The 12,270-nt window shown below is 39.4% G+C and overlaps 1 protein-coding gene across 2 annotated transcripts in view; it reads left to right on the plus strand.

Moving 5' to 3' along the window:
- The window catches only part of CDKAL1 (CDKAL1 threonylcarbamoyladenosine tRNA methylthiotransferase), a 362,497-nt gene that overhangs the window by 113,321 nt on the left and 236,906 nt on the right, over nt 1-12,270 (plus strand). For both annotated transcript variants that reach the window (XM_088533392.1, XM_088533393.1), the window contains one exon: nt 5,470-5,518. In XM_088533392.1, the coding sequence (XP_088389518.1) occupies nt 5,470-5,518 (49 nt within the window). The remainder of the gene's footprint in view (nt 1-5,469; nt 5,519-12,270) is intronic.

A 12,270-nucleotide genomic window follows, 5' to 3' on the forward strand; every position in this document is an offset into this window, starting at 1 on the left:
GCAGTTATATCCAGTCCTATGAATCAAAAGGTATAGGAATTATCTTGCATTAATATTTTATTTAAACTGTATCAAAGTAGTAATAATAGCCAACTTTCTGCTTCCCTTTAATGTTTCTGTACAGTCTGCTGTCAAGATAACTTCTTAATTCAGGGTTTTGTCCATTATCATGTCATGATACCAATATAATTGTCAGTGATACTCTAATTGAGCAAACATTTTGAACATAGATGTTATCCCACTGAAGTAAAAGCATCTGGTCACTTACACACAACTGACAAGTTGTGTATAAAGGCCTGTATTTATGTGGCCTAACTAAGGTGGTGTAATTCGAGAGCCTTTGTTGCTCGACTCCCTTTATGGTCAATGAAGATAGTTATCTCAAAGATAATTCACATCTTAGAAGGTTTGATTTGGCTTTTGAAGCAGGTTTAGACTTTGGAGGGAGCAGAAGCTGAGCAGACTTTTAATCCTTGATATCCAGCTGAGATGCCTAAATGATGTGGGATGAAACAATTGGTGAATTGAATTTGAAATCTTTTTACTCAAGATTTTTATCTGTGTGGCAAATGATTTATTTCTTATGTCCATGAATGAAAATTAAAGATAGGGTTTTTTTTTTTTTGAGGGAAAGAAAAGTTTGTTTTACTTCAAGTAGTTATGATATATGTATATACTCAGTTATGTTCAAGTAGTTGCTGTATACATACCTTCACTGTCAAGGTATTCGCAAGCAGGGAAGTCCACCCAGCTTTTGCTTCAGTAGCAGCCTCTGTTTGTGCAGGGAAGGTGTTACTCCTTTGCTGTATCCCAGGTGCTGTGCCCTCCTGTTCTCTCAGCTAGGAGTCTCCCTGGCTTGGACTTCTGCTGTTTTGCCAGTTTTCTCTTTCTCGGACTTGTAAATCTCCGATATTTCTAGTCCTTTCTTTCTTCAAATGACTTTCAGCCCATCACTGGCTTCAAGAACTTCTCTTGATAGTCACTTTCCAATGTTTGAGCTTCTTCATTGCCTATGTTATCCTGGAGAAATTTGCATCTCCAGGACATTCGGTAGAGGAGTCGGAGGAAGGACCTTTGGTGCAAACTCAGGACATACTTTGTAAAGAGAGTTCTAATCTGTCGTACCAAAATCAGGAAAACTCTAATGAATTCTGTGTTAAGATCTTCTATGCTAGAAAGGATCCTCTTCATGCAGAAGGGAAGCAGGCTCTGTGTTTTTTTTTTTTTTATAAAAAAAAAAAGAGCTTCATTCACTTCGGGGGAAGACCCTGAGATCATTATTAAAGGGGTCATACCTGCTATTTCTAACAGCCTTGGTAACTTTGTCAATACTTGTGAGAGCTGAGCTTCATCAGAACATGAAACCACAATTTGGTGGTCCAAAAGGCAGTTGCTGATGGCAGGTGCCAGAGCTCAGGCTTTGGCTCTGGTTGCTGATTCTACCAAGTCAATCCCAGCAGTTGTAGCAGAAGCAAGATTCCTCAGCCTGGTGGTGTGCAAGCTTTGCAGCCATTTTCAAGAAATGATGCATCAGATGCAGCGTATCACAGACCTTGTGATTTGGACGCATCAAATAGCATAAGGTAAATGTGCATTCTATACTCCCAAGTTGATATATAGCCACACTAAGAATACAAACCTAATTTCAGACAAGCTGCCTACTTGAACATCAACATGTTTCCAACTCCTACTGTAGTTATTTCTTTTATCACCTGATAGCCACTCTGTTCTGAAATAAAGAAACTTGAAGTTACAATGCAGGGAGGTATTTTTTTCTGAAGGAACTGAAATGCTTATTTTGTAGGATTTAATCCTCCTCAGATAAGAGGACAAGAATGAAGTCCCTGTGTAACAGGCACTGGCATAACTCCAAAAACCACAAGCACCTCAACAGCTGGCAAAGGACAAGGTGCCTCTGGTGTAAATGTGCTTTCTGCAGCTGACTCCATCTAAAAATAGTTCCGTGCTCTGTTAAGAGGAGAGAAAACTCTTACTTTTTCTTTTGTCGCGTAGGTGACCAAAAAGCCTTATTCTCATCTATTGCAATACATGATTAAATCAGCCCTGAATTGCGTATTTTACAGCCACCTTCTGTTTTCGTAGCCGCAGTCTGTTTTCTTGACACTGCTGCGGCCACAGAGAGGAGCATGCAGAAGGGCAGGCTTCTCCTTCAGAAAAGGGGATATCTTCACTAAAAGGAGTTAATTATTAGCTTTTTCTGAAGTTTAACTCTTCTCATTTCCCAGCTTTCGTTGCATGGGACATCTGCTCCAATTGTTTCAGGAGGAGATCAGCTGAGATCTGTTGACCTGGAAAACACGTCTGTCCATACTTCAGCGGACACATGAAACTCCTATAAAATACCAGTATTTCACTGTGAATCAGGACTAAATCTGCTACAAAATTCTACCATTTTGACTTCTCATAAGTCAACAGACTTTTCCCAGAGATCTTGGCACTGCCCTGAAGAGACACTTCAAAAGAGCTTACTCTTACCTTTATAAGTTTATACATGGACTTATCTAGCTTGCTTAAGTGTTCTGAGGCTCGCTGAGCCCCGTGGAGTACAAACATCTCAGAGTAAATATGCAACCTCTCAATTATCTTTAAACATTCAGAATTTCTAGGGCTTCTCTTAGAGGTTTTCTTTCTTCCAGAGTTTTGCTTATGCAGAAGTGTTTTTGGATGCTAGTTCTGCTCCTGAGACAGCTCAGGTCATGTCTGAGCGCTGGGAAGAACTTGTGTGACCATCCTCACGTGCATGTCTGCACTCAAACCAAGAGTGCAGACCTAACACGTTACAAGTGGGTCTGTGGGCTGTTTACATCTCGCCGTCATCTGCTGAATGTGATAATGGCACTGTAAAAGGAACAGGGAGGCTTTCTCCGTTGGTGACATGGCAAGGCCTCTTCCTGATCCCATGGCTTCTGTAACTGGGGCTCAGGCAGAAACCTCGGTGCTTGTGTCTCTCAGGGAGGTGCTGGGGATCTTGGGGATCCAGCGTGAGGAACTTGCACTTACGCGTGCAGAGGTGATCTACGGCTGTAGCCCCAGCACAGATCGCCTCATGCTTCCCTTGTGCTTGTGCGAGAGGGATCTCTGGTAGCACTTACGCCTTATGAGAGCACAACAAGAAGGTTTGTAAAGGTTTCTCCTGGTCTTTGTGTCAACTTAGGCCCTGCTTCTGTCCTGTATCAGTCTCAGTGGAGATTTCTGCATCAGCCTTGATTAGTTGTGTGCTTTTTTTTTTTTTCTTTCCCCTCCTCCTCTGCTCATCTTCCTGCTGTTTCACCCAAGATGTAGCGGAGAACCATTTGTACTGGACAGCGAGTCTAGCATGTACATGTTTATACTAGGAAACAGGATCACCCAACATCAGTGGAGCTAAGTATAGCGTGTCAAGTATGTCTAGTAGTGATGTCCCTGCTGGCAACTTCTCCTCAACAGAATTATCCATAAGGGGAGATATGGTGAAAGGAGTCCTGTATGGCTCAGCATAGCTAAGAATTGTGGTTTTATTTCTGTCTTTTTTCCCCCCCTTCTTATTATTTTCCTTTCCTTCTGAATAGGAATCCAAATAACCCTTCCCTCGTCTCATTCCAGGTTCCAGTTTTGCTTATATATTTTTACCATCATAACTGAAAATTGGAGCAATCAGTATTTTCTTCTTCAATGGTTTGGATTTTAGCCAAACAATTTCTGTTAATTTCAAATAGAAGTACTTAATGTAACATATTAAGGTACTTAATATAACATATTAAGGTAGAATATTTATCCATTCCTAGCCTCTGTTCTAGTTGCAGTTCTTATCCTCTCTTGGTGGTTCAACTGTAATTACTTGCATCAAGCATCATCTTGAAAGATAGACTCAGAAATATTTTTCCAGTAACATGAAAATATAGTGTACTGTTTGTTTTTTCATGCATTTATTTAATAGGAGATTCGAAGCTGTATGAAAATCCCTAGATCTCAAATGCAGGGGATTAAGTCATTGCCTCAGGCTCTAAAGCAAAGAGCCTTCTTTTGTTTTTAAATGCTTATGCAGCTAAGTTCAATACTGAGGTATATAGCAACAGTATTTTAGGCAACATTTGGCACAGACTGTGTTCCATGCCTATATTTGTAGTAATAAATGCCAACACGTCTGCCTTTAGGTGACTTTTTATTAGAATATTTTGAATTAAGTAGAAAGGCCATCTATAAGCATCTTAGATGACAATATGTAAGTATGTGTGTGTCTATATATAAAATAGGTGCATGTGTTCGATCTGAATGTGTGTGTACTTTATATACTAAATAGATTGCTATACAGACATATTGAAAATATGCACTTTCATCTCAGAAAAGGATTTAAATGAATGTCTCTTATGAAATTACTAAAATGCCAAAGTTAGTGCTACTTCAAATAACTGAATTTCTAGGATTCGTATTTAATATCCTATATGTAGACATGTGAAGTGTCAGAGATTTGTTTTTTTGGAGAAGATTTTGGAAAATGCAGAGGTTAGCATGGACTGAATCCAGCACCCAGACAAGAAGAACAGACTGCACTTGAATTTAATGAGGAGCTCTAGATCAGACACCGACTTTGGATTAACTTTTTTTTAGCTGATTGGAAAATGAATGTGAAATACAGATGATTGTGCAGACGTTTGTTTACAGGAAATGACAAACCCAGTGGTTTAAGGGCATGGAGACTTAATAGCTTTGATGCAAGTGATCCGAGTTGCAAGCCACTTGGTTGCAGACCAGGTTCTGCTCTTGCAGCCTGTACGACTTGTGCCTTTGTGTTTGTTTTTGAAACAAAACAAACAGTCACCAAGGAATTGGCTGCAAAAATCATATACAGCCTAGTGGGCATTTAGAAGCCTACTTGTGGCAAAAAAGTAAACTAATCTAAGTGTGCAATGTAGTGTTTCTGTATTTTGTTTTCCTGCATTATGTGTAGACGTGTGTGTGCGTGTATAGCAGACAGTGCATAGGCTGGATGAGAGTTGTAGGAAGAATCTCGACTTCAAGAATTTGTGTTGAGTTTTGCAGTTTTTGATTCTTTTCAATATTAAAAAAAAAGATAAAAAATACACAGCCACATGTGTGGCCTGCCCAGGTGACCACTGTCCCTTGGCTACCCAGCAGCCACGTGCAGGAGCTGAGGCCTCCTCTCTCTCTCTGCCCTTCTCGCACTGGTGGCCCTAAGAATAGGGGCCCTCCTGTTAGTGTTTGCTGCTAACCTTATGAGAACTTAACTACTTTTGAGGACAGCATTTAGCTGAAGTTAGATGGTGAATTTTAAAGTGACTACAGGGTCTTTGACAGATAAGCAAAGATACACTGAAAAGCAAAATCTAAAAATAGAGCCCCAACCCCCTTACTCCCCTTCGTCCTGAAGAATGCACTTTTGAAGGAAGAGTTGTTTAAAATATGTCCAGTTTTTGACTGCTTAGTTATTGACCTTCTGACTTTTTTTAGGTTCAGCAAATAGATCGTGTAGTAGAAGTTGTGGAGGAAACTATTAAAGGTAAGCATTGCACTTGAAGTAATTGCAGCCAGCTTGAAAGATGTTAGCATTTTCTAACAGGAGTGCTGCTTCGTTTCTGATCAACCTACACATTTACTCCTAGAGCTCTATGTTTAAGCAATGTCATAATTTACCATGTGTGCTCGGTGTAAGGAATGATTCCAAAGATTGTCTTTGGCAGGAACTCTGGGGACTTTTGGTTTCATAGGTAAAAGATCTTGAGGAGACTTCAGAAATCAGTTAGCTGTGTTGATTGAGGTTCTGCTCTGTATTTACTCATTGCCCTAGCTCCATTTTCTTATGTTTAGCACTCGTGTTTTCTTGCTTTCATCTGCTTTGGATCACTTCCCTGAGCTTTCCTCAACATGACAGATAAATTACCCGCTGGTTTAATGTTCTCCTGTAACCATGTTCCTTGTTCTGTCTCAACGAGTTCGTATGTGCATGCGCTCACTGTGCTTTCCAATGCAGTGCAGCAAAGACAGGCTTGTTTCTTCAGTCTGCCTAGTAAACATTTGCTGTTAAATAAATATATTTGTCTGGTTCTTCTGGGGTTACCTGAGTTTGTCTCCGTTACTTATCAGGTCATAAAAATTACTGCTCTGTGAAGCTTCGGATTACAAGGTTTAGTTTAATTGGCTGCACTTTCAATATAAACAAGTGTCTGGTCCACAAGATCCTGCCTCTAACTTTAATGCTGGAGTATGTTTTTTGTACAGCAGGAAAATGTGGGAAACGGCACTGAGGAGTAAAACTATATAGTATAGTTTATGGCTTTTACGGCCTCTAGTTTGACTGCCTTTATAAGACTTTGTATTACTCTGAGTACTATATGTATATATATTTTTTTGGTACAAGAAGGTGGTGTTTATAAAAAGATATTGATGATTTATTTAATAAGGAAAAAAAAAAGCAGAACTTGTTTCTTGTACTTAATTCGGGCTTGCATCTTCATTCATGACTCACTCTCACTGAAGTCAACATGCTCTAGAGTATTTCTGAGATTATGAGAACAATTCCATGAAGGAAACTGCTGTCTAATGGGAATAAGTAAGGTGGGATCAGGTCTGAAGAAAGGAGTAATGCCAACTTCAACCTTGTGGGATTTTTTTTTTCCTTCCTACAACCTACTGAGCTATAGTAACAAGGAAGAAATATTAATTTTTGCTATTAAATGAGCCAAATTATTGCCTCAGAAACTTCACAGTGTTCATGGCAATGTGTTGGAGATGAGTTACATCAAGATTTTTACAACAGCACAGAATTCAAATCCCTATCTCGTTTTTATGCGTTTTAGCTATTTTTAAGAGCATAAAACAATAACCTGGGTCAGTATGCCCTCCCTTTGCAGGAACGGGCTTTATAGTTGTTACACTGACTCAGAGCATTGCTGTTTTTTGATAACGTTTTTTCTGGATATTGAATATTGTGTGACTGGAAAAACAGGCAAACAGCTTAATGCCAATTGTTGAAATGATGTTTTAAGGTTGTATTTTGCATGCCAATGCAATATTGGAAAGTAGCATGGTAAAAAAAAAAAAATCACATACATTCAAACTTTGTAAAAAGTCTAAATTTTGAGAGAGATTTTAGTTCCTTTCTCATGACTGTAAGTAATTTGAATAAAAAGGAGTAAGTGGGCTACTGAATTTCATACACAGTGCCAGTTTATTTAGGAATTCTTCAGAAGGTAATGGAACACAGTATTTCTGAAGTTGTGGGAGGAAATAAAAATAAATTTTAAATAATAATAATCAAATCGATAGGTGTCATAGATGATGATAACTTGGCTTTTGAAAAAGCCAACCATAAAAATAGGAGTTTTTATTTGACAAAATTATTTTAATTATGTATTTTTAGAAAGGATGGTGAATTAATTTATATATTTGGGAATCATGTTCCACTAGTGGAGAAGGAAGAGTGTGGTGCTCTTTAGAGTCTTTCATGAAGCATAGTGAAAACCAAGAACTTTCATTTTCCAACTTAAACGAAACACTAAAAAATAACAACATTGGTGGTTAAAAATAATTTAAACTTAAAGTAAATATATGGTAGAAGTTTAAGTTTTGTGTGTAAACCAAGATGAAATTTAAGCCTTCTGTCACGTTAAGTCTATGTCCTTTGTTAGAACTTTTGGAACCTCGAGTGGTTTAGAGGACAGAGATGGTATGTGGGGCAGGGGATTAAATCCACGTTCTGGACTGCCTGCCAGTTTAGTAATTTTTCAGTTGGATTTTTGATAAAAGTGTACTATGGACTTCTATTGTCTTGAAAAATAAAGTAAAAGACTGCATTGTTGGGGGTGCTCTTGTGTCTGTATGCTTACTGAGTCCCAAATAAACATTTGGACTGGGTATTTAAATTAACTAATTATGCACCACGTAGCATCCATGCTCTGCAGGACAGCTCTCTCTGGGGATCAGGCTGCCTGGCAGAGTTGTCTGGGCTTTCTGTGCGGATTCCAGCGTTACTGTCCTGTTTGCCAGTTTTCAGGTCAGAGCACTGAAACTGGTTTTCTTTATGTTCTCCTTTCTTAAGGTATATCTTTGATTTTTTTTCAACCATTTAAGTGTCTTTTTTCAGTGAACAGCTGAAGAAAAGGTTAACTTGGAAGAATTAAGCCACCTCACCCGTTTTGTCTAATGGTTCTGTTTCTTCAAGAAGCAGTTTACCCTTATTTGATTTGGTTGAAACCCTAATTACCTGCAAAGAAAACTGCTTTCTTGGAATTATTTTGGTCTCTTTCTGTGAAATGTAAGAGTTATTTTCTAGTTTAATTTCTCAGCTTTCAAGGCATTGTCAACAAATATCTGTTGAGAGCAGTGTCTTTCTGCTGACTCAAAAAGTAGATCGTTTTCAGTGATCTTTAGCTCATAAGTTTAAACCAGCGTAATTGCCCATTTTGAACTGTCCACATCGATTTTCTCAATTCTACAACGAACATGTTTTATGTGGCTTTACTTTTGCACCCATCTTCTGTTAAAAGATGGAAAAGAAAGATGTGCATGCTAATCACACTACAGTTGAAAGAACCCAAGTGTTTAAGAGGCCCTGCGAAGCATTACTTTTATATCACTTTGACTTTTATTATCTCAATGTCTGAAGGAACTTTGAAATTTCTTAATTACAGGGCAAATTCTGAAAAGGTTTAATGTGGAAATTCTTCTTTATTTTTGAATCTATGGCTTTAGACATTTAGGACTTTTCCCTGTGCCCCTTCCCCCTAGGCTTTAGCTCTCCAGTGTCTTTGCCACGGAAGCTCCCCGGGGAAAGGGGAATGGACCGGCAGGACATTCCTGCAGAGCTGTTTTTAGCGTAGGCCTTAGGGACATGAGGGGCACAAGTTGAATGGGGCTTAGTCTGTATTGTCCATCTGACTTCTGCACCAAACACAGTTTTACAATGGAGCATTAGACTTGATGGTAGAAAACAACCAAAGGAAATTACTTCAGGGTTCAGCCTTCATACCTCGCATAGACCTTCCACTTTTCAGTCATGCTGACCTGTGTGGCGAAGCTGCCCATCCATTCCCAGTTTAAAGTTTAACCACTGTTAAAATTGCCCTCGTGGGGATAGTAATTATGGGCCATTGATACTAGTGGTAGCTAATGCAAAAGTAAGTGGGGAACTGGTGCCATATTATATAGGCTGTATGTAGTAGCATTCACATTATATAGGCTGTATGTAGTAGCATTCACATGTATGCAGCAGCATAGTGAGCAGGATTTGCATGTGCACTTTAATTTCATTGCAATCTGCTCTTTTCAGTTTCTGTAACTTTGGGGTAGCTTTGACTTGAGCTGGTGAGGAGCAAAAGAAAAAAAAAATGTAGGAGTTGGGCTTAAGGAAAGGTATTTATTTGTCTTCCTGTCAGGAAACTATTTGTGCCTGACCTGCAGCTTGAGTCGGGTCAGGGGGAGGGTCGTGGCCTCTCTGAGTCCCTGTTTCTGTTGTTATATCCTTCGAAAACTGGGGGAGGAGGGGAGTCATTTCTGAAAGGGTGGGCAAAATGTGTAAATATCTTACTATTACATCTGCAATTGTATTTCTAGCTAGTACAGTTGCCTTTTTAAATTTAATCATATTAATAAGTAACGGTACTAGGTGCTGAATTTGTGCAAGGGGTCTATATTTGACAGACAAAAAAGGTGTGTGGAGGTCAGAGAAGTGTTTTCAAGAGGATAAATAATAACATTATAGTTCGAAGATGAATTACTGAAGTGACAAATGAATGTTTAAAAGATTCAGAATCCCCTGTCTTTATGCATTAATAGCTGAGGTAAACAGCACAGTACTGTAAATCTCAAATCTCAAAATGGTTGTCCCTGGATTAAATAAATAATTGTAGATTTTTTGTTTGTTTGTTTGCTTGTTCCTGTTATCTAAGAAATCAGCTTTATGCGTAGGCAGAGTGTCATTACAGGGACAAGTAGCATTTAATCTGCTGTCGATTTTGAGAACTGCTTTGGTAATGAACATTGACTCAGGAAACATTTGCATCTCTCCTGTCTCATGGTTTTTGAAGGAAGGCGCATACAGTCAGCTGAGCGCTTCAAGAATCGTAGAGTCAGTATGTTTGGGTAAGACCTTTAAGATCATCGAGTCCAACCGTAAACCCTTCAACACCAGGCCTGCTAAACCACGTCCCTAAGTGACTGGTTCAAGTTTTGATTTCACGTTTCTAGCTGCTTAGGAAAGATACGACATATTGACAGATGAGTATTAAATAACACAGAGTGGTTCTACCACTGGAAGATGAGTTTGAAATGGTGATTTGATTGTCTGCATCGATATCAGTTCAGGCAGTTTAGTTTTATAGAGTGTAATTTAAAGAAAACGATAGAGTGTGATCAAGAATATACAGAAATAATGGGGAGACTACTTCTGCAAAGGTACATTTCAGTTGCTCTGCAAACCATAGGTTAATGATGCAGCTTAAAATAAAAGGTTTGTCTCATGGGGCCAGAGACTTTCTTCCCAAGTAATTTGTTTCTGTTCTGTTACCAAAGTTGAATGCCCTCTTTGCTATGTCTCTTCAAAAGCATTTGACTGCTGGGTATGAAAGATGATCCAAAATCTTAAGTGGATTTTAAAATTATTTTTCCCAATGTAGTTATTGCATTGATTTGGTTTGCAAAACCATAAGAACAATTGCTGTTACAGTGATTGCTGTTACAATGATGGCTTTATTTTGTAAATAGTTTACAAAAACTGCATGGGAGAGAAAAGAAGAAAATAAGTGGAAAACCTTAATAGCAAAACTCATTGCTCAGCATTGCCATTGCTACATGAATCCATAATGTGCATGGAAAAGATGTCTTTTACACCTATATGTCCATTCTTTTTTTTCTTCCCGAGAACACAGTCTGTTTCATTTGACTCAAAATTTTGTTTCCTTGAAAGATTTCACTTCTAAATCTCCTTAAGTTTTGGGGAATGCCTTTGATCCTGATTAACTGCATTTCTTCCCAAAGAGGTGGGCAGGGGAAGTCAGCCTGTAGCTGATTTTAATATTGTCCATTTGAATTTGGTAACCAGCATTCTCAGTTCACAGCAGATTTAACTTGAAGTCTTTTTGTTTGTTTTTTTTTTTCAGGAAAACAACATCACATGATTTTTTTTTCTTTTTTTTTTTCTCTTATTATATCTATCTATATTTCATTCTATGAAATTTGTATATGACTGTGTTTTGTTATTAATGTATAGCTCCTTTACTATCCTATTCTTATATATTTATAGTTTTAGTACTTATATATTCACAGGAATTGTTTTGGTTATTGAATGATACACTGCAGGAATGCTAAAAATAAATTGCTGTATGCTTAAAGGAGAGAAAGTGAGGTGTGAATTTTAGCAGTCTGGGCTACCTGCAGAGCTTTTCAGTAGTTGGCAAATTGCCTCACTGTATTTTACTGTATTATTTTTGAAATTATTTCAGGCAAGTTTTATAAAGCCTCTGTCTCCACTCATGTGATGACCATATTCTGGATTCTTCCAAAACAGAGTTGCTGCATGCTGATCTGCTCCAAGGGCAGAGCTTAGGAAATGTAGTTATTTGAAGCCAACTTTAAATGGGCCTGATGCTCATTAGTATCTGTGGCGTTCCCCGAAGCTTCCTGAGGGCCAGTGTAGCCCAGAACATGGTCTTTTAGGGAGAGCAGAGCGATCCAAAGAGCAGGGGCTGGGCTGACCTCCATGTCTGTGAGCAGCCTGACGAGACCCTTCATGCTGTCCAGGACACGTGGCTTCCTTGGGGGGCCCTGATCTGCAGATGGAGACTAGACCAGGTAAGCGGTTCTGACCGCGCTGCTCGCTTTTTCTCTGTCTTATAATCAAGCTAATTCCTCCTAGCGTTGACTGAGGGAAGAGCTGGACTCTCTTGCACAGCGCTCCCGCCTGTGCTGATTGAGGGGAGGAAGAACATCTAAATCGGCTGCTCCGCAAGAGCAGGGCATGTTCTACCTGCTCTGGGCTTGGTTTCCTTCAGGAGGCTGCGTCCTGCCTGGGGTGGGAGAGACGCTCGTGGTCTCTCTTGCTGCACGTGGGCCCGTCCCCTTCAGGGCTGGGCCCGGGCTTGGGGCCTAGCCTGGCTGCGCGCTGCTAGCCCCTCCAGCCTGGCTTTGAAGCGCCTCCAAGTCTGATGGAGACATTTGGGTCGAAAAGGAGCAGCAGTCCAGCTTAGCTGTGCAATGTGTTAGGCCGCTTGTTACATCTTTGCATCCCAGATGCTACTTTGTCTGTGGAAAGATGCA

Source organism: Tinamus guttatus, unplaced genomic scaffold (assembly GCF_059628265.1).
Source record: "Tinamus guttatus ecotype Peru unplaced genomic scaffold, ASM5962826v1 Tinamus_guttatus_pri_ptg000497l, whole genome shotgun sequence".
NCBI lineage: Eukaryota > Metazoa > Chordata > Aves > Tinamiformes > Tinamidae > Tinamus > Tinamus guttatus.